The 20741-nt window shown below is 38.2% G+C and overlaps 1 protein-coding gene across 2 annotated transcripts in view; it reads left to right on the top strand.

Moving 5' to 3' along the window:
* The first annotated feature begins 4218 nt into the window (after positions 1-4218).
* Positions 4219-20741, top strand: part of LOC139126890 (arylsulfatase B-like) — a 34742-nt gene continuing 18219 nt past the window's right edge. The window contains exons 1-7 of one of the 2 annotated variants that reach the window (XM_070692817.1): positions 4219-4684; positions 6221-6333; positions 6778-6888; positions 8398-8523; positions 8988-9114; positions 10589-10946; positions 12169-12320. In XM_070692817.1, the coding sequence (XP_070548918.1) occupies positions 4657-4684; positions 6221-6333; positions 6778-6888; positions 8398-8523; positions 8988-9114; positions 10589-10946; positions 12169-12320 (1015 nt within the window). In that variant the 5' untranslated portion in view covers positions 4219-4656. Of the gene's footprint in view, positions 4685-4781; positions 4895-6220; positions 6334-6777; positions 6889-8397; positions 8524-8987; positions 9115-10588; positions 10947-12168; positions 12321-20741 lie in introns of those variants that run through there. The other variant, XM_070692816.1, reaches the window with a different exon arrangement.

Genomic DNA, 20741 nt, shown 5'->3' with positions numbered 1-20741 from the left:
TCACAATATTCAACAACCAAACAATGACAATACAATTTGTGAAAAACAGTTCTGTTTGCCAGAGACTGAAGACAAATGAATATACAGGAACGGAAAATCTGTGACCTTCTTGTGTCATTTCTCCAGCTGCCAGCTTCTAATGAAAAGCCTGAATATGGTACATGTATGTCTGCGATCCGGTGTTTGTGGTCAGAAAAACAAGGCTCACACATTGTATTTCATCATATTTGTTGTTCCTCAATTTTCATTGTCAAGGTACATCTTTCTAACAAATTCATATTGAGAAAATAATATTGGTTTTAACACTAGTTTATTGACTCCTGTCTTGTGTTTTAAATTTTCACAATTTACAGAAGTCAAATAGTCCCCTTTAGATAGTGCCTATGCTATTGAGATATGGCAACAGAAATCCTGAAATATGATTTCTTGGGTCAGAAAATGGAAGGAAAACATTGAGTGTACTGAGGTGTAAAGTAGACCCATGTAGTGCATGCTTATATCATAAGTGCTGGGAAAAGAAACATAAGAATTGCTTGTGGTAAAACATATGCGCCGCCTATGGCGGCGCGCCGGCAAAGAATACATGAGAATAAGGTTTCCAAATTTTGCTTATTTCTGGTGCATTGTGACAATTTTTTTTTCTCTTCTGTCTGTTATGACAATTTTTTTTTTCTCAGGCCATGACAGGATCAATTTTTTTTTCCTTCTCTCTCACCTGGTGACAAATTTTTTTTTCTCAAAATCCTCCATACCCCCCCCCCCCCAGAAATCAAATGGTTCTCCCCATAATCATATTATGGTAGACATAGTGGAACTTCCGGTTTAGGGTCAAAACTGTTCACCCATAGGTCACAGGTCACATATTTCGTGCCCTTGAAGGTTCAGCATGAGATTTTGTCACTAAAAACACACTGAAAATATAATTATTATTTTTCCTGTCCATATGTGATGCATTAAATTTTGTCTTTTGTGAAGTTTGGCAAAGAGAGACAAAGGAAATACGTACTGTGTGATGTGGTGGCGCTAGAGTAAATAAACTTGTCCCTGAACGCACAGGTCATCAGTCTTGGGTCACTCTGCTTTGAACGGCAAAGTGATCTTAGAATGGAGATTGAGCTCGTCTCAGACGGCTCGATGGGACCTGGTTTACAAACGATGCATGCAGCCACCGGACACCAGGTGACCAACTTCCGAATTTCTTTTGATTCAAGTTTTGACTGAAATCTTGCGACGTGGAAGAAAAACAACTGCCTGAACAACCCGGACCCTATCAAGCAGTTCCAGGGACTGTATGCAGTGTGCGTGTGTCACAGCATGGATTTGTACATCCATGGTCACAGTCGCTTGTGTACCGTACACGGCGAAGGCCGCTGTGTGCATTAGAAATCCTACACTTCTAATGCACACAGCGGCCCTACACCCTGTACCGAACTACAAGCCACCGTGGTGTGTGCATCCAAGCTAGTAAAACTGTGCACTTGTGCAATGTGCCTTTTCCATGAACTGGTTACTCTGTAAACCAAAATGATTTTCTTCAGGATATCTATTTTATAATGGTGTTCAATCCATGCCAAAATTACTTTCCTTCCTATTTTGCCATTCTGAAGTCATGCAGTTTTCTGTTTTCACTTTTACAACTCAACATTTTATTCTGTATTTAGCTAGATGCATGGCAGGGCTGTGTGTTACCTGATACCGGCGTACACAGCCCTGCCATGCAGAGCTATATTCAATTCTACAACACGACCTTCTATTTTGTATTCAATTTGACAGCTCGACTTTCTGTATCTCATTCTGCATTCTCCTTTATATTCTCCTACTCAACATACTACTTCATCATTTCACAGTTTCACAATTCGATCAACATTATATTTCACAGTTCAACATTATTACTCTCCATTTTATGCTTCTAAATTTCATTTTGCAATTTAAATTAACAAATTCCTGTTTTTGCTTTTCTAAATGCCATGGGAAATACACTTGTCATGAAGGTTGAATCTGATGACTGCACACAAGAAGAATTCAATCTTGGACTCAGAGAATTGGGATTTTGCAGGATTTGAATTTTTCATGTTAGAGTAAAGAATTTGAATTCTAGAGTGACAGCTTGTCTATTGATGTATGATGTTTCATAGCGTTCAACTAATAAGGCTCAAACTCAGACCTTTAGAATTTTATCCATTACAGCTATCCTAAAAACATCCTTTGATTCTATTTATTTTTCACAATTTGAATAATTGTATTCCTACAAGTTGACAGATTAGAACTGCAAACCAGTTTGATGGTAAACATACCTGTACATATCCATACTTTCATACAGGTTGTATACCTAACTGTGAATACACAGCGGTGCTTTGGCATATTTATTGCACTTGGGTCAGGGGTCGTTTCCGACAAATAGGCTTTCTCGGTAGTTTAACACGACACTTATAGGTGTTACTGATGTAACACGTATGCCATTGACAATTTCTGCCCACAGTGTGAACTTTTAACTTCTAGCTGAATGCTATAGATCCTTTAGGGCAAAGTTCACAACTTGAGCAGAATGCATTGATGGCTCATGGAAAAATGGTTGAAAATATACATAATGCCATTGTCAATGTCAAGGTACCTGTTAGTAAACAAGAGTTATAAAACTTGAGTCATAGATAGTCAGTGATAAAGATGGCATGTGTTGATTTATTCAAAGTGACACCTATGGTATTGTAAACTACGAAGAAAACCTTAGATATGGGTTGGCTTGCAACGGTTCTAGTGGTGATAAACCCAGACCATAGCTTCATTGATACATGTATGTCCTAGCAGAGCAGTGGAATTGTAAATTTGTATTTAGAATGGTAATACAGAAAGTAAAGAGAAATATTATATTGGGTTGTGAAATCAAGATCAGAATAGAATGTTGAGTTGTAAAACAAACTGAATTCAGAATAGAATGCTGAGTTGTTAAATTGAATTTAAAAAGCAATGATGAATTGTAAAATTGAATTCGGAAGAGTAAAATAGAAAGTAATACTTTGGCATAGATTTGACACTGTATTTTATTTGTGTTCTGCAATTTTGTACCCTGGTATGTGTCACCCTGTGAACAGCAGGCAAATGCAGCAATTAGTCAATACCACACATCATTGTCATTAATTGTCACTGACGATCTGGTAAATCACTGTCAGTCCAAATCATTCTGAGTAATTTGACTTCAGCGAACTTCAACTGATTGACTGTGGTGACTGATAGTGTACCAGTACCCGGGTATACTACAAGATGACAATGAGGTGAAAACATGTATACTATTACTGCTCTATCCTGCCATAAACTATGACAATTCTCTTTACAGTATCTCTAACTGCAGCAGATATTTATTCTCCTGGAACACTGGTATTACCCCAACCCTCCCCATTCATTTCAACGTGAACATTGGTGTTACGCTACAACAACCCCTTCCCCCAACATCCAGTAACATCACAAAGCAACTGTGTTCATCCATACATTGCCCTCCCGCTGCACGAAATACTGCCCTCTGTTGCCAAACAAAGCATGGTGTAAAACGAGCCATTCTAACTTTTTGAACAATAACGTTGCCAATGTAAAAATATTCACTTCGGCTTGCAAATTGTGTCTCCCAGCTGGCCAGGATTCTGCAAGCATGACCAGGGATATACCCTGCACTTTTGGACTCCTGATTTGAACCAAGATAAAACCATTTCAAAGAAAGGGGTGGCAAGTAGGCTGGTGCTGTCCCTGCTTTATAGGGCCGCAGGACAGGGACTTAATGTTATGCATCATTATTTGTGAAATGTTCATTTGAAAACATAAAACTTGGAATAGCTTTAAATGTTGGCATATTTGTTCAAAATCTAAACTGACTTTTTCTTGCACTGAAGGACGGTCACCAGGCAGTAAAAGTAGCACCAAACTGTACACTTTTAATACTTAGCTTCGTCCGCTAAGCTGTTTTGTGTTGAGTGAGAAATTCTCTAATATTGCAAAACAAGATGGAATTTAGAAATTAGACCTGTCATCCTAGTGGGATACATATAACATGGTTATATACCAATATTCCAGCTGATCTGAAGTTCATGGTCTAGTTTACACAGTGTCCATCCATGTAATATTGTGAATACATTTATTTGCCTCCTGATGCGTAAGATTCCTGAAATTTGTTTATCAATGTAGAAATAATCTTAAAAATTTTCCTAACTCAACTCTCTACTGATAATTTCGATATGTAGAATTGTCAGTTAGCAAGAACACTGGAGTCATTTGTTCTGTCGAATGCAAACATTCAGCAGGCACACTGATAATTAGACATCTAGAAAAGCCTGCAGGCATACAGAGCTTTCAAAATGTTGATGAATAATATCGAACACAACAAGAAAATGTGATATACTAATGATTGGCCTACAAAATCATGTGAATGTAGAAAACTTTCAGTTTTTCTGGTATGATAGCTTGGAAACTTTGAGTTATTAACAAAACGTCACACTAATGTACCTTTCTCACCATATTAATTTTTTGACAGGGATGGGATGATGTGAGTTTCCATGGATCTGATCAGATTGCCATTCCAAGCATTGATAACTTGGCCTACAATGGAGTTATCTTATAAAACTTATTACTATGTACAGCCAATCTGTACACCAATGAGTGCTCAGTGCGTTGATGACTGGCAGACATCCTATACATCTTGGTAAGTAAGATTAGTCCTATAGAATTCTACACAATTACTATGTACAGCCAATCTGTACACAAACCAGGGCTGCTTTGATGACTGCCAGACATCCTATACATCTTGGTAAGTAAGATTAGTCCTATAGAATTCTACACAATTACTATGTACAGCCAATCTGTACACCAACCAGGGCTGCTTTGATGACAGGCAGACATCCTGTACATCTTGGTAAGTAAGATTAGTCCTATAGAGTTCTACACAATTACTATGTACAGCCAATCTGTACACCAACCAGGGCTGCTCTGATGACAGGCAGACATCCTATAGATCTTGGTAAGTAAGACTAGTCTTATAGAATTCTACACAATTACTATGTACAGCCAATCTGTACACCAACCAGGGCTGCTTTGATGACTGCCAGACATCCTATACATCTTGGTAAGTAAGATTAGTCCTATAGAATTCTACACAATTACTATGTACAGCCAATCTGTACACAAACCAGGGCTGCTTTGATGACAGCCAGACATCCTATACCGGTACATCTTGGTAAATAAGATTAGTCCCATAGAATTCTACACCATTTCTATGTACAGCCAATCTGTACACCAACCAGGGCTGCTTTGATGACAGGCAGACATCCTATACATCTTGGTAAGTAAGACTAGTCTTATAGAATTCTACACAATTACTATGTACAGCCAATCTGTACACCAACCAGGGCTGCTTTGATGACTGCCAGACATCCTATACATCTTGGTAAGTAAGATTAGTCCTATAGAATTCTACACAATTACTATGTACAGCCAATCTGTACACCAACCAGGGCTGCTTTGATGACAGGCAGACATCCTGTACATCTCGGTAAGTAAGATAAGTCCTGTAGAATTCTACACAATTACTATGTACAGCCAATTTGTACACCAACCAGGGCTGCTTTGATGACAGGCAGACATCCTATAGATCTTGGTAAGTAAGATTAGTCCTATAGAAGTCTACATCAAGTATGGTATGGTATTGATGTTATCTAATCTTAACACTATAAACAAGAAATGACTAAACAATATATCGTCAGACTCTGTGAATCTTGGTGAATTGTCATATGATTCTGTATGAAGATGACCTCATTGCAATATTGGTCTTTCCTGTTTTGGTAGGTAAGATCCTTTATACTGGAAAATTGAGATGAATTCTTAATATTTTAATTCACGACTGGGTTGCATTCAAGAAAATCATCTGTCAAGATTTGATGGGACGATCTTTTACATAGTGAAAAATCTAGAACACCTGATACTAAATGGTGCAGGTAAAGCCTTGTAAATCCTGTTTGTCTTTTAAGTGCCTTTGCATTTTAGAGCACTCAGTAATATCTTGTATAGCTTGTAGATACTAATATCCTGAATTGCCAAAACTTTTGTGTTGTGGGATCAGCTCTCCAAGGAGAGACTGACATGTACAAGTAGGCCCATATATCTCAGTAATATTTGCCTTAAATACGTCAGATAGTGTTACCAGTAGAATACCAATGAAATTGTTGTTTTTTGTTGAAATCAGGTTTACAGCATGATGTCATAATGGGAGCGATGCCATCTGGTTTGCCACTGAATGAAACCATATTTCCACAATATTTGAAGAAATTAGGATACTCTACACACATGGTTGGCAAGGTAAGGCATTCATACCAGATTAATACCACAACCATATACTGGTATTAAGAAAAATATCCTTGTTTTAATTTCCAAGCAAATTGCACTGAATTGTGGGCCATCACCCAGACATTTAAACAGAGTGTACTGATGGTACCGGTATTTAAACTACGTCATGTCGCAGAGTAACTACACTGCCCACAGAAGTAAACATTTTATCATCTACCGGTACGTTCATCTTTCTGGTATTTCAGTAACACATTCTCTCACACCATCAATTAAACCATCTCAAGCCTGAAATCCCATACAGAGGTGAAGGTCAGTCAGATTACCAGAAAGTCCAGCCCAATGGGATAAATTTAATTCCAAAATGCAAGCTGTCAAAGTAAAGTCCAGGTCAATATTTCTGTCAAGGCAGTCACAAAATCTCATCCTGACACAATGTCTGGTTTTCTGTCCACTCAGTGGCATCTGGGATTCTTTGCCTGGCAGTATACACCAACATTCCGTGGATTTGATTCCTTCTTTGGTTATTACAATGGAAAAGAAGATTACTACGATCACATGACTTTAGAGGTGAGAACTGACCAATCAGGAAACTTTGATAAAACACAAACAATGCAGAACATCAAAACTACAGAAATGCATCTCAAAGTAGTATACTTGTATTAATGTTGCATTTGATTTTCCAGTTTTCAGTTTCAAACATTGTTAGAATAAAATTCAAATACTGCAGTTTTTGATAGCTTTGTCTTCACAGCTATCTTTCCCTCATAAAAGTCAGGAAAACCTACATACTTCAGTCTGATACTTTGTTTGTTTGTTTCTTGGACCTTTTGGTGTACTTTCCTTGAGTGATAACAATTGCCGGAATTGATTTGATGTCATATTGCTCTAGTATTAAAGTGGCGCTCCCACTTGGTAACATTTTTAAAACACATTTTTTTAATGCCAATGGTCGATATTTGATGTGGCGACTGCACGCGGAATGCAAAATATCGATAAAAACATGTCCTCAAAAAAGTAAAAGTTTGAATTTCGGAGGCCCACCTAAATTCAGCTTCCGAACATCAAACATTCGGCACTTGGGCCATTGTCAACTAAGCTATGGAGTACGAGTCTACGCTGATACTGCTGTACGCCACAGTTCCACTCGTGTTGGTGATCGGTCATGGCCCATGGGAGAAAGCCGAGTCTCACTGACTTGGTGAAAAAAATGAAAAACAATTTTTGCTGATTCCACCAGAATTCGCATAGGTGAGTAGCACAGTTTCGTGTGGTTGATACACAACGGCCGCCTGGTGGTATTAGATGCATACCATATCTGTGTGGCAGACGACAAAATGTAATCATCAGAGGCGGCTAATATTTTACACATAAAACTATTATTTATGTGGTATTGGTTCAAAATATAATACAACTGATCGAGAATAATGAAAATGACAAAAATTAAGGAGAGGTTTTAAAAAAAACTTACCTGAGGTAAAGGCATAATGCTGTATGTAAAGTCTTCACAGTGGGAGGTAAATTAATTGTGTCGTTCGAACTTATTGTGGACTCCGTAGAATATTGTCAATCAGCACAACAACAAACCTTGGGGTCATAATCAGAAACGATCATAAAACTTCGGGATGTGAAAAATATGCTCGGGAAATGACATGTTTTTATCAATATCTCGCGATCCTCGTGCAGTCGCCACATCAAATATCAACTGTTGGCATTAAAAAAATATGTTTTAAAAATGTTACCAAGTGGGAGTGCCACTTTAAATGGAATCTTGTAATTCATGGCCATGACGTAATGAAAACAAATCCAAGTCTTCACCAGCATAAAAATAGGAATGCCATGTTGTTGTGCATTGTACAGTCAGTTTAAGTGTTCTTTACTTTACATACAGACACACACAGTGACTCAACAAAATCTATAAGTCCCCATGGACAAAGACTAGTGAATACAATTTATGGAAACAACTTTACACATTGCCATTAATAATTTCCAAGACCATCAGGAGAAATTAATTTGATTAAAAGAACTAGTTGTTGCTTTGAAACTAACATAGTATTTGCATGAATAACATTATTACAGAATGAATACATGGGTTATGATTTACGTGACAATGTCAGTGTCAGACATTCATTTGATGGACAGTACACCACTGAACTGTTTACAACTAAAGTTGAAGACATCATTAAACAAAACAACAATCAACAGGTACAGTAGCTTCCATAATCAGGATTGGTTTAAAAACATAATGATTTGAAATTAAAAAAGTGAATCACAAGTCAAAGGATCAACACCTAAGGTAGGATTGAATAAATTAGGTAAGTCATTGCTTCATCGCACACCAGTGAACAGTAGATACACACCCAATTTAGGAAGATTACATAGGTACTGATATTGCTACCAAGGAAAATGGACTTGTTGCCAATGAAATGTTTGATGTGAGACTGAACTGGTAGATGTTACATCATGTCACAGGCACTCTGTGAATTTCAAACACATTGAAGCAATCGAAAGTCTCAACCCTATGCTTGAATTTAAACCAAAAAATATCCAAATCAACAATACATTTCTCTCTCTCTCTCTCTCTCTCTCTCTCTCTCTCTCTCTCTCTCTCTCTCTCTCTCTCTCTCTCTCTCATACACCATCTCACACACTGTCACCTCAATTCTCAGCCTCTTTTTCTATATCTAGCTCATTTAGCAGTCCACAGTGCCAATCCCAGTCAACCACTGGAAGCACCTGATAAATATGTTAAAAGATTTCCACATATTCAAGATAACAACAGGAAAATGTTTGCAGGTAGATAATCCAAAATTTCATCTCTTCCTGTCTGTTTTTAGCTATTATAGACTATAGTCTATAGAAGCTATTGGGTTGGGTATCCATCCGGCGTCAGTCTGTATGTATGTATGTACGGTATGTACCGGTATGTATGTACTGGTATGTACCGGTAAGTATGTATGTCCGTTTGTGAAGATGTCCTTCCACTCAAATATCTTGAGAACCGCAGTATTACAGATTTGATATTTGTTGTGTAGATGCAAAATATGATTATGAGAAACTTTCATTTTTGTTTTTGTGATATTGTTGAAAATATGCAAATTAGCTCAAAAAAGGTGTTTTTGGTAAAAAATCTTCTTCATAACCGCTTGTCAGACAGCTTTGATATTTGGAATACAGCTTCATTGGGTGGATCAAAATGTGATATATTCAAATTGTGATGAAATTTACAATTTTGTGTTTTTGGGGCAATTTTTGCTATTTTTGGTTAAAAATTTTGTTTATCAAAAATAATTTGTCTGATAGCTTTGATGTTTGGTATACAGGTTCCTAGGGGTTATTTTAGTGTGATGTATTGAAATAAAGATGGAATCTTCAATTTTTATATTTTTGGGTCAATTTTTGCAATTTTTGGTCAAAACCTTTGTTGCTCATCCAATATTTTTGATTCTTTTTATACAGATTACTAGGGTTTATGTTAATCTGATATATTGATATTATGATGAAATCTTCAATTTTGTACTATTTGCAGCTAATTTTGCCATTTTTGCCACGGTCAGGCCATCCTGAAATGAGCTGTCAAAGATATCCACCGTCATCAACACATGTCACAAATAATTATCCTCGACATAACACAGTGGAGCTCTAGAGGCTGTCAGGTCCCTTGTTTCTTCAAAAGTGCTGGTCAGAACAGTGATATTTGGTATACAGGTGCCTTAGGATGACCGTAGTGAGATAATTTCAGACAGTCAGGAAATACTTTATTTGGTATCCATGTCTATAGTAGCTTCAGGGACATGGGCCCTATGTTTCTTAACTCCCATATTTTTCATTACATCACATTACCAATCAAGAAACTGTATACTACCAGTACTGATATTTTTAGAGTGAGATCTGTAAGGATATTTTCATTAGGGGTGTTTAAATTTCTGTATTCTGATCTCATTTTTTAAAATCACTTTAATTCAGCAATGTTGGATCATCATTCTTTCTCTCTATTCATTTAGTTTTTTTCACCTCAAGAACTTCATTTGATTAATTTATATACATTGATGTCATCATCATCAACAACATCATCATTACCACCACCAAATCATCATCGTCATTATCATTATCATTATCATCATCATCCCAATAAATACATGCCTGGTTCATGAGTTGTCTTTGTAACAACATTCAATACACAACACTTGACGGACTTTAAATATCTTTGGTTTTCAAAAAAATATATGATATAATTATGTAAATATATTATGTGTTTTTACAATCACAGCAATGGCATCTGCATTAGATGATTCCATTGGAAATATCACAAAGACCCTGAAAGACACAGGTCTTTATAACAATTCAATCATCATATTCACCACTGACAATGGAGGACCTGCTGCTGGTTTTGACAGAAATTTTGCTTCAAACTGGCCTCTCCGAGGCATCAAAGCTACACTCTGGGAAGGTGGTGTCAGAGGCACTGGATTTATCCATAGCCCTCTCCTGGAAAAGTCTGGAATAATCCAGGAAGGAATGATCCATGTTTGTGATTGGTTACCAACGCTCTATCATGCAGCAGGTGGTAATGATTCAGAATTACCACAGAATTTGGACGGTATCAATCTGTGGGACACTTTGTCCATGTAAGCATAGAATTAAGAACTAATATTGGTTTTTCTTAGACATGTATACCATATTCCATATCTTTCTCTGATATTGAAACAAGCCAGGCCTTGTTTAATATTCAAGTAGGCAGACAGAAATTAAGGGACCGTCTCAGATTGTCGCAGAAGTTCAAGAAACGAAATTCCTTCGTTTAGATCAAAACCCCCTCCCCCCTCCCCCTAAACGAAACTTCAAAAGTGCGAAATGTTCATGTCTGCCTGAGAGTACAATGTTGCATTTTGCTATAGCTACTAAAGACGTATTCCCCTTGCCACATTATAATTAACGTAATTGATCAGATTTGAGTACTAACAGGGCATTTTACTGCATAAAAATTTCATTTCATTTTACTTTCCCTTTTTGCATCTCTTGTGCTGTTCTTTGTCTTTGTAAACACGCAATTTGTACTTGGTAGGGGCGGCAAATAAGCAAGAAACTTTGACACGGGGGCCCAGGCATAACATGACTATGACAAGGTGCATAACAAGTGAGAATAAAGACATCTAGTGGTTAGAGCAGATGTTTATTAATAGCATATTTAAAATGATACTTTTGTCTTTGTATAATTTGATGAATGAAAGGTTTAGGATACAATGTTACAATTGGTAAATTGTGTTTGGGACACGAACGAGATGGAAACAGTTACAAATTTGTTGGCACGAGTGTGCAGTTTTTCTTTAATTTAAAATAAACACACGAAACTTGTGATCACAAAATAAAAGTGCGAAAGTGAAGTTCACTAATTGAATGGAGGTCAAACCCCCTCCCCCCCTAAACGAATTAATTTCGCTTTTTGAACTTCTGCGACAATCTGAGACGGTCCCTAAGCATTTAAGATTACCATAATGTTTTCAATCATATCAAAGCGCCTGAGAAAGTGTTAGAAACTCATGTCCTTAGTTGTGTTTTAGTAAACACAGATGGAAAACAAATGTTTTTCTGCTTCATGTGTACATTCTCTGTTTCTATGGAAACGAATCTTTTACATTTATAGAGATTTAAGAAAATGTATCTGGGAACTTGAAACAAAAGACATGCATGTTCTGTACCACCTTTAGTATGAGACTGAGCCACATGATAATTATTGTACACAATACCATTACATGTATCTGGGCATTTATAAAATCAGATCTACTTTGAAATGAATCACACCAATTAAATTGATGAATTTTTTTTCACCTTTCACTTTAACCATTTCAGGGGCACTGCATCACCAAGAAATGAAATACTTCACAACATTGATCCAATAACTCAGACAGCGGCACTAAGAGTTGGAAATTACAAAGTCATCATTGGTGATGTCTACAAGGGCAAATGGGATGGTTGGTTTAAACCTGAACAAGTCACAGATGGTAAGACTTACACTTTAAATTGAAAATATAATCAATACAACAGTAGTATAGCAATAGGAGGTTACTTTGTTAAATTCTAGACAGTTAATCATGTTCAGATAGCACATCGGAGACAGATATTCCAACACTCAATCAATAATCTGTAAATACTTTTTAGCTTCCATATATGCATATGTATATATGTAAATGGGAGGTATTCGTATAAGGTGGAAAAATGTCGTCTGTATGTACATGTATGTATGTACATATGTATGTATGTATGTATGTATGTATGTATGTATGTATGTATGTATGTATGTATGTATGTATGTATGTATGTATGTATGTATGTATGTATGTATGTCCGTCCACATCAAAAACTCCTAAACCGTAGCACCTACTGTCTTAGTATTTGGTGTACAGGTGCACCCAGGGGTGGAGATGTGAATTTGTTCAAATGAACATGTCAGTGCAAAAATATGCAAATGAGGGGAAAAAAAGGAAAAATTTTGCAAATGGCTAAAACTCAGTAAGCATTGGTCAGTTTTGGTTGAAACTTGGTATGCAGATTTCTTTAGGTATTCTAAATTATGTATGCAAAATTGGGATGAAATTTGCATGTTTGCATTTTTAGGGTATTTTTTCCGTTTTTACCCTTATGAAAATGAAACTGTGCGGCAGCTCTGCTGTAGACTAGCGGCAGCTCTGCCGTAGAGTTGCTGCACTAGTGCTGCACAGGAAAGCTGTGCAAGAGAGGCTGTGCAGGAAAATGCAGCTAGCTGCACAGTTTCTGCACAGTGTTAATCTGAGCAGAAACTGTGCAGCAGGAGACAAAACTGTGCAGCTTCTGTGCAATAATCTCCATACTGTACACCTTGTGTGCGGCAAATGTAAAATGTGTACAGCTTGTGTACAACAGACCTTGAAGTGTGCAGCTTGTGTGCAGCAGGCCATCAAAGTGTGCAGCTTGTGTGCCAGAAATGACATTACATGTACAGATTGTTATTGGTTATTGCTGCAAATATGGAGCAACACATGATGGGCACATTGCCGACTATTTCATTACCGGGAGTACAGTGTACCATTGCACTTCGTGACCAGTCATATTCAAGAAAACAAAACTGACCTTTTATTTATATTTACATTCATTTATTTTTATAACAGACAATCCAACTTTTAAATTATAAAAACTGTTAGATAATGGACAGCTTTTAAAGCACAGTTCAGCTGGCGAAAGCGACACAGGCCTAAACTCAACAACATTGCAGGATGATGGATATAAAGAGTACATCTGTATTATACAGCAGTGACATGTAACATCATTACATGAGTACCCCCTTCGACGATCTGGTTTTGTAAATCAAGGTTCAATCGACACTGAATTTTTAGGAAAACAAATTTTTAAAACAGGGACTTGTCTGACTTGCAATTTAACTCTGTATTTTCTGCGAGTGATACCAAAATGCACTGAAACAGTTTCGAACGAAATCTATGATGGTCTGTAACTTGTGTAAGGACGCGTCGTAGACTTTTGTTACTGCAAATCTGTACCTTAAAAATATCGACAGATGAGAACTTTCCATTGTAGAAACAAACAAATAAACTTCAATGTCGCAGGACCCGCTACTAGTACCTTGGCTCCAAGCAGGGCCGTGGAAGTGCTCAGACTTCACGCTATAGCAGTGTATAATACAGTATACGGCTGTACGGTACGTACGTACAGTGCCCAGCACTAAGTCTGTGTCCTGTCATCGCTAACAAAATCTCGCTTTCTGTTATGACTGGACTGATATTCAATGCTTTTGTCCATGTTTTCAGCGTTAGATAATTGCCGAGCACAATTTTGGGGTGTTTCACACCCCATCCCGACCGCTGTACGAAAATCCAATACGCTGCTTCGCGAACGTCCAGCGCTGAGACTGAGAGCAGCCGACATGTTTACACTCTGAGGTCACGGTTCATCAAGTTCAGTTCGCGCATTGATATTGAATCTTCGTGTTGAAAGAAATTTTACTCTATTTTGAGTCTTTCTATGATGAAAATAACCAGTTTCATTATACTTGTAAATTGGGTGCTCTATCAAGTATAAAACATAACAGATTGGTGAATAATGTAGAGTCAATTCCAACGTTTAAAAACGGGACTACATTATAAATCGCGTAATGATTTATAGATCGCACTTCCGTTAACGTCATGAGGCTTGATCGGCGCGAAGTTAGATTTTGCCATCGGCTGTGTACTTGTTGTTAGGGAGTTATCTAGTGACAATTTCGTGATCTTTCTATGGAATCGCCAGCCAAATGATATCACAGTGTTGGAAAAACGTGTATACAGCACCAGAGATTGACGGGTTTCAAAATTTGTGAACGCGAACAGCAGTAAAAATGCTGACTATGTTTTCTAAGTATGTACACACCACAGGCTCTTGAGTCAATGCAGGCGAACCGCTAGCCGCCACTGATACAATTGTATCAGTGGCGGCTAGCGGTTCGCCTGCATTGACTCAAGAGCCTGTGGTACACGCGGTTCGGAGAGACCTGCAACCGGAACCGGGATCGAATCATCCAGCCTCTGCGAGCCATTCTCAAATGTACCGGTAAGTCAATGTACCGTCCGTCTGTTCATCGCTATAATGTTCTGTAATCGTTGCATATCTATGTTTAGCTACAGATAAATTTTCGTTGAGTACTGATTCATACTGAATTTACTTTCGTTTCACAACAGTTACAGTAAGTGCTGAGATTTTTGCAGATTGTCGCCCGTCGCCGCCGTTGGTATGTAAACAACATACGGCGAGCTGTCCGCTGTTTGACATTTGATCATTATTAATTTAATAATCATAAATGTATATGCATTTTTTTGCTTCAAGTTTTCAACTTTTTTGTCTCTTTTCAAATAATTATTGATGTCTTTCATCAAATTGCGATGTTTAAATGTGTGGTCAAACGGTAAAGACTTATACTCTTCCCTGAACGATTTGTATTTTTCAGAATGCATAGTGAGGAAGGGACAAGAAATTCAGAGAACAGAAAGCAAAATCGCAGCCTATGACAGTAATGTAAATGTTACATGAACTTCTCGAGTCAAAAGAAATCTCTTGAAGATACTTGTGGCATGAAATGAACATGGCATTTAAAACATGGGGCCCGGGGGCACCGACGTCCTTTGTGCCTCCTTACTGTTTATTATTTGCCATAAATGTGAAATCTGGCAAAAAGTCAAATTGTTTGGACATAAATGAAATGTGAAAGTGAATAAAGAATAAGAGATGGAACTCAATAGGATCAACAATATCTAAAACAGGAAACGGTGAACTTATATGATACAGAAGGGGAGAAAATTTAGCCACAAACTATTGTAATATAATGGACAATGGCTAATCTAAACCAAATTACTTAAACTGGATTGGCATTGATTACACATGTATTTATTGTCCATCAAATAGAAAATAAATTTGGGCCATTGACTAAAAAACATTTGCTTGTTACACTCACCACACTTGTACTTAGTATTTGGAGTGTACCCTACCGGAATCGGGAAACTTAACCTTCGCTCGCGGCAGTCTTGCGTGGCAAATTCGAGTACTCGAACCCGTGTACGCGCGCGCGCCTATACACGAACGCGAGGATGTTTTACTCGATCATGCCATTACCGGGCATTTCTCCTAGGGTAATTTTCGAGTTAAATTTTATAATTCCCGTGCGCAATGCGCCCTCATCAGCAAAACTAAATGTACGATGCATTACAACTACTTGGTACTACTTTCAACCCCTCTCTACACTGGTCGGAAACACAGCATTTGGAGTTTGTCAGTCGAGCATACACGGAGAATGGGAGTTTATATGTATATGTGTGTTAGTTTGAACTTTGCAAGTGGAGATTATTTGCCTTGTAATCGTCGTTTCAATATGATTCTAGCGACCCGGGCGTCGGGACGGCCTGTTGAAGATCGCCTGTAATTTTCATGTGCAAAAAAATCTGTGAACCCGACAGTAAGATTTGAAGGGACTGAGTTACTGTTACCGGCTGTCCCGCAAGCCGTGTGGCATCGCCAGCACACAGCTAGCCATGCCATGCGGAAGCTGAATCGGATCTCTACATAAAGGTAAAACCATGGACGGTAAGAAAGACGTCCATGGTAAAACTTACCTAGTACATTTACCTCAATGATCTCCGCGCAAGACTTACAGACTCCGGCCGGCCGGCGCAGCCTCGCTACGTTGCAACCACTGAACCTAACCCAGCTTTCATAATGTGCAGCGATCACAATGCGTACCACAGGCAAAATGAAAAACTTAATCCATATGCATCGAGCTGGCAAGCCCAATAGCAAACTCACCTCTTGGTTAGATTTCGCTGTTTACCTAAATTTTGTGTTACATTAACGATGCATTAATTATCGGACTTAAACAATTGAAGACCTAGACGAATTAGGCTGATCATACAGCTTAGAGGCCTCCAATTTGCATCGACAATACGTCCAGGACGATAAGAAAGTCATCATATGTTTTACTAGTAATAGAATACGTAATCAAGACATGAACTTTACTTTTAAACATGGTGACTGATGAGTTATATGCAGCGATGTACGGTCCTGTGTTTTGTGCTCGTCGTAAGGCCCGCTGCTCCTGCACTAGCAGATAACTACAGCCCTGGCTACGATGCTGTAGCTGAGTGTTCCCGGCGTTGTTAATCAATTTGTTTATTTTACAACTTGGGTATTTTGTTGTCCCCTCGATATTGTTCAGTTTTGTACTTCCTCCAATTTTGGAATATACGACTCAGCACCGTACGCAGGGCTGGTACACCCCCTGAACCAGTATCCGGTCGGTACCATTACCCGGTCACTTCGCGGAAAGACGTTCCTCATTTTTTTCTCGCAATACCTACACAATATTCAATAATTGCAGTGTTTGATGGATACATTCATTGATAATCTGTTGAAATTTTGGCGCTGTACGTGTTGAACTCGAGCGGAATCGTCAGAATTAAAGAAGTATGTACAATCGTTCATTACCTTCTACTGCACATTTTATGGTGGCTACGCAAGAGCCGCACTTTCAAAATCGCCCTGTCGTCACTATTTTTTAGTTTTTCTACCGAAATTGCTGTTTTAGTACTTGTTGTGTCATCATGAACAGGTTCATATATCAGATTTCAAAACTGACGCAAACTTTTACGCGCCTTTCCCGTATGTATCTGGGTTTCCTCTGGGTTTTAAAAAATCTTAGTAAATTTACGAATCCTAGTTTTAAATTATTAGTAAATTTGATAAAATATTAGTAAATGCTATTCCGGTGGTTTACCAGTCTTTGGGCAGTGTCAATGAGCTTCTCCAATACGGTGCAAAGACTTGATGTGCAACTACTGGACATACCAATACATGTAGATTTTGAGCCAATAATTCTCCTTTGTTTCAGTAAACACCACAATGCAAATGCCTTCTTGAAGTCAAATTTATAAATATTCCTTAGAGATGGTGCCTCTATTGCAATTGTCATAATGGAACTAACTGTGCTAACTTTCAGCCTAGCCCTGGATTTTGTTTTTATTCTGTTGTACCTGGAAAAGCCTCTTTCACAAGTAGCAGTGTTTGTTGGCAATATCAGACCAATTTTGACTAATGTACACAGGTTTAGATATATTTCATCAACTTTCTGATCCAAAGTATGCCCCATGCATCTTGAAATGAACCCAATGGGTGTTGGTGTTAAGTATTTTTTTTAATTTGAAGACATTTCTGAGCAATTTTATGCATTCTTATACAGTGCATGAGAGGCTATTCCCACATACACACAGGGGAGGGTTTCAGGAGGGGGTGTGCAAGAAAATTTTAAAATTTGAAGACATTTTGGAGTAATTGCATGCATTCTTGTACAGTATGAAAGACCATTTCAGTATAAGAGTGTTAAGGTGTTAAGGATTTTTTTTTAATTTGAAGAATTTCTGAGTAATTTTATGCATTCTTATACAGTGTATAAAAGGCTATTTCAACATACACACATGTGGAGGGTTTCAGGGAGGGGGTGTGCAAGAAATTTTTAAACTTTTAAGACATTTTGGAGTAATTTAATGCATTCTTGCATGTACAGTATGAAAGACCATTTCAGCATAAGAGTGTTAAGGTGTTAAGGATTTTTTTTAAATTTGAAGACATTTCTGAGCAATTTTATGCATTCTTATACAGTGTATAAAAAGCTATTTCAACATACACACAGGGGAAGGGTTTCAGGGAGGGGTGCCCCTCCCTGTGTGCAAGAAATTTGTAAATTTTAAGACATTTTGGAGTAATTTCATGCATCCTTGTACAGTATGAAAAACCATTTCAACATACAGAATAATCATTATCACAATCAATTACAACATGTTTTCGTGGGATAAAGTTTAAAAAAAACATCAGAAAAATTAATTTGATATCACTCGGGCCTGTCTACTGCATTCAGTTGGCAAGGATAATAGCAAAATTTCATCAGACTGTTGTGTAGAATTATATTTAGCTCATGACTTGAACAAACATTTTGAAATACATCTTAGATAGGGGTTTTCACAACCAGAAAACGATCCGCTAGAACCCTGACCAGTCTGGCTGTACAAAGTTTTTTACTGATTTAAATAAAACTTGACTGAAGATACAGTAAAGTCAAACAGTTATATCAATGCAATGAATTTATAGGAACACAATTTTCCGTGATTTCAATTCACTGTACTATTAAATTTCACAATAAAACGAATCCGCGAGCTGATTATTGATTTTTTGGTGATGTTGAATAATATTGAAAAAGAGAGATAAATTTCAGTGTTCATGTTTGATAAAATCCCAAACTAACGACACCGAACGCCAACCTGTACTACACCGTATGTGTACAAAGCACCAGCAGTCGCTAGTACACACAACCCGATATCGGTCGACCTGAAATTTGACACTGTGATCGACGTAGCTTTTCAAAGGTACGAAAAGTGAGACCAAGTAATTTTTTGTTTATTTACATTTGATCTAAAACCTCCCAAAACCAACAGACAAAGTCCTACTCTTACGCAGAAAATCAAAGTTTTCAAGCGTCGACTTTCTCTTCCGCGATGCACACTTAATCACAGCCCATGCACAAAACGCAATGTCGATCGACTTGAGTTGAATATTGACATAGTGATCGACCATGGATGGATTGACATGGGGTTTCAAAAGTATGAAAAATGAGACTCGGTAACTTTTGGTCGCTTTAGATTTGATCGAAAACCTACCAAACCCATCAGACAAGGCCCTATTCTTATGCAGAAAACCAAAGCTCTCAAGCGTCGACTTTCTCTTCCGCGTTTGAGCAAAACAACGTCGGCTTCATTCGGAAATGGTCGGCTATTCGTGGGTATTACGTACTTGTATGTTAGTCCAATGTTCGGCTATACCCGATGTGAATGTCGGAATAATTCGGGCTGTGATCGGGAAAGCAGGGTTGACCTCGAGAGCGATTCCCAGTATAGTACAACACGTTCGCTGATCGCGGTACTGCAGTGATAGCAACAAGTTCACTGCGTAAATTGCTAGACTACATATAGCCACATCGGCACTTCTGAAATATTATTTGCGGCTTGCAAGACCACCAAAAGATCAAAATATTGTTATCAAAACCAGAATTTCATGGCTGGAGAGCGAAACTGCTGAAAAGTAGCCGGCCAAAGTACGGAAGTAGCCGGTATTTTTTTCTCGTAAAAATACGAATGCGGTGTGAAAATATTTCGTAAACAGCAGATTTTTTTCTCAATTTACTAATTTGCGAGCGGCAGCGGAAGCCCAGATGTTGGAAGGGATACTGTAGACCTGTGAACCGGTCACCTAGACTTGCTATACGTACGTTGGCACTGCAGTTAGCCCTGCGTACGATGCTGTGTGTTCCGCTACAGCTAATAGCCCGCTCACGGGGCTTTTAGCTGTAGCGGAACACACAGCATCGTACGCAGGGCTAGCACTGCAGTGCATTGCTGCGAAAACGAGCCCTGCCACTCCTTGACGTGTTCTGCCTACCACTCCAATGACCAAGCTACCCGAGTGGCAGAGGCTACGGATTCGCAGCAATGCAGTGCACTGTTGCCGATAATAAAGTCCCGACTTTAGTGCCTTTTTTGCCGTGGAAGTTCTCATATTCGTAATTTACTGGGGCATCTGAAATTGCGTACTTTTTTATTTCAATTTCTGTTAAAATTCTTCCCTTCATGACAAAAGGTACCTCGACTTCTGATAATATACATGATAACAGCGCTTGTGGAAGTGTTGCAATATGACCGGTTGCAGGTCCAAATGACCGCATACTGGTCCAGCGCACCCGATTGCTAGGTGATCTCGTTCACTTTGACCTTTTTCCGATTGGCCGTGATTTATGATTGTTTGTAATGTCAGACCTCTAGTCCTCAAAAACCGTGGCATTGTTCTAGTATCGGAGTTGCCGATGA

Source organism: Ptychodera flava, unplaced genomic scaffold (assembly GCF_041260155.1).
Source record: "Ptychodera flava strain L36383 unplaced genomic scaffold, AS_Pfla_20210202 Scaffold_151__1_contigs__length_92590_pilon, whole genome shotgun sequence".
Classification (NCBI taxonomy): domain Eukaryota; kingdom Metazoa; phylum Hemichordata; class Enteropneusta; family Ptychoderidae; genus Ptychodera; species Ptychodera flava.
The sequence above is the reverse complement of the archived record's forward strand: the minus strand, read 5'-3'. Positions and strand labels throughout refer to the sequence as shown.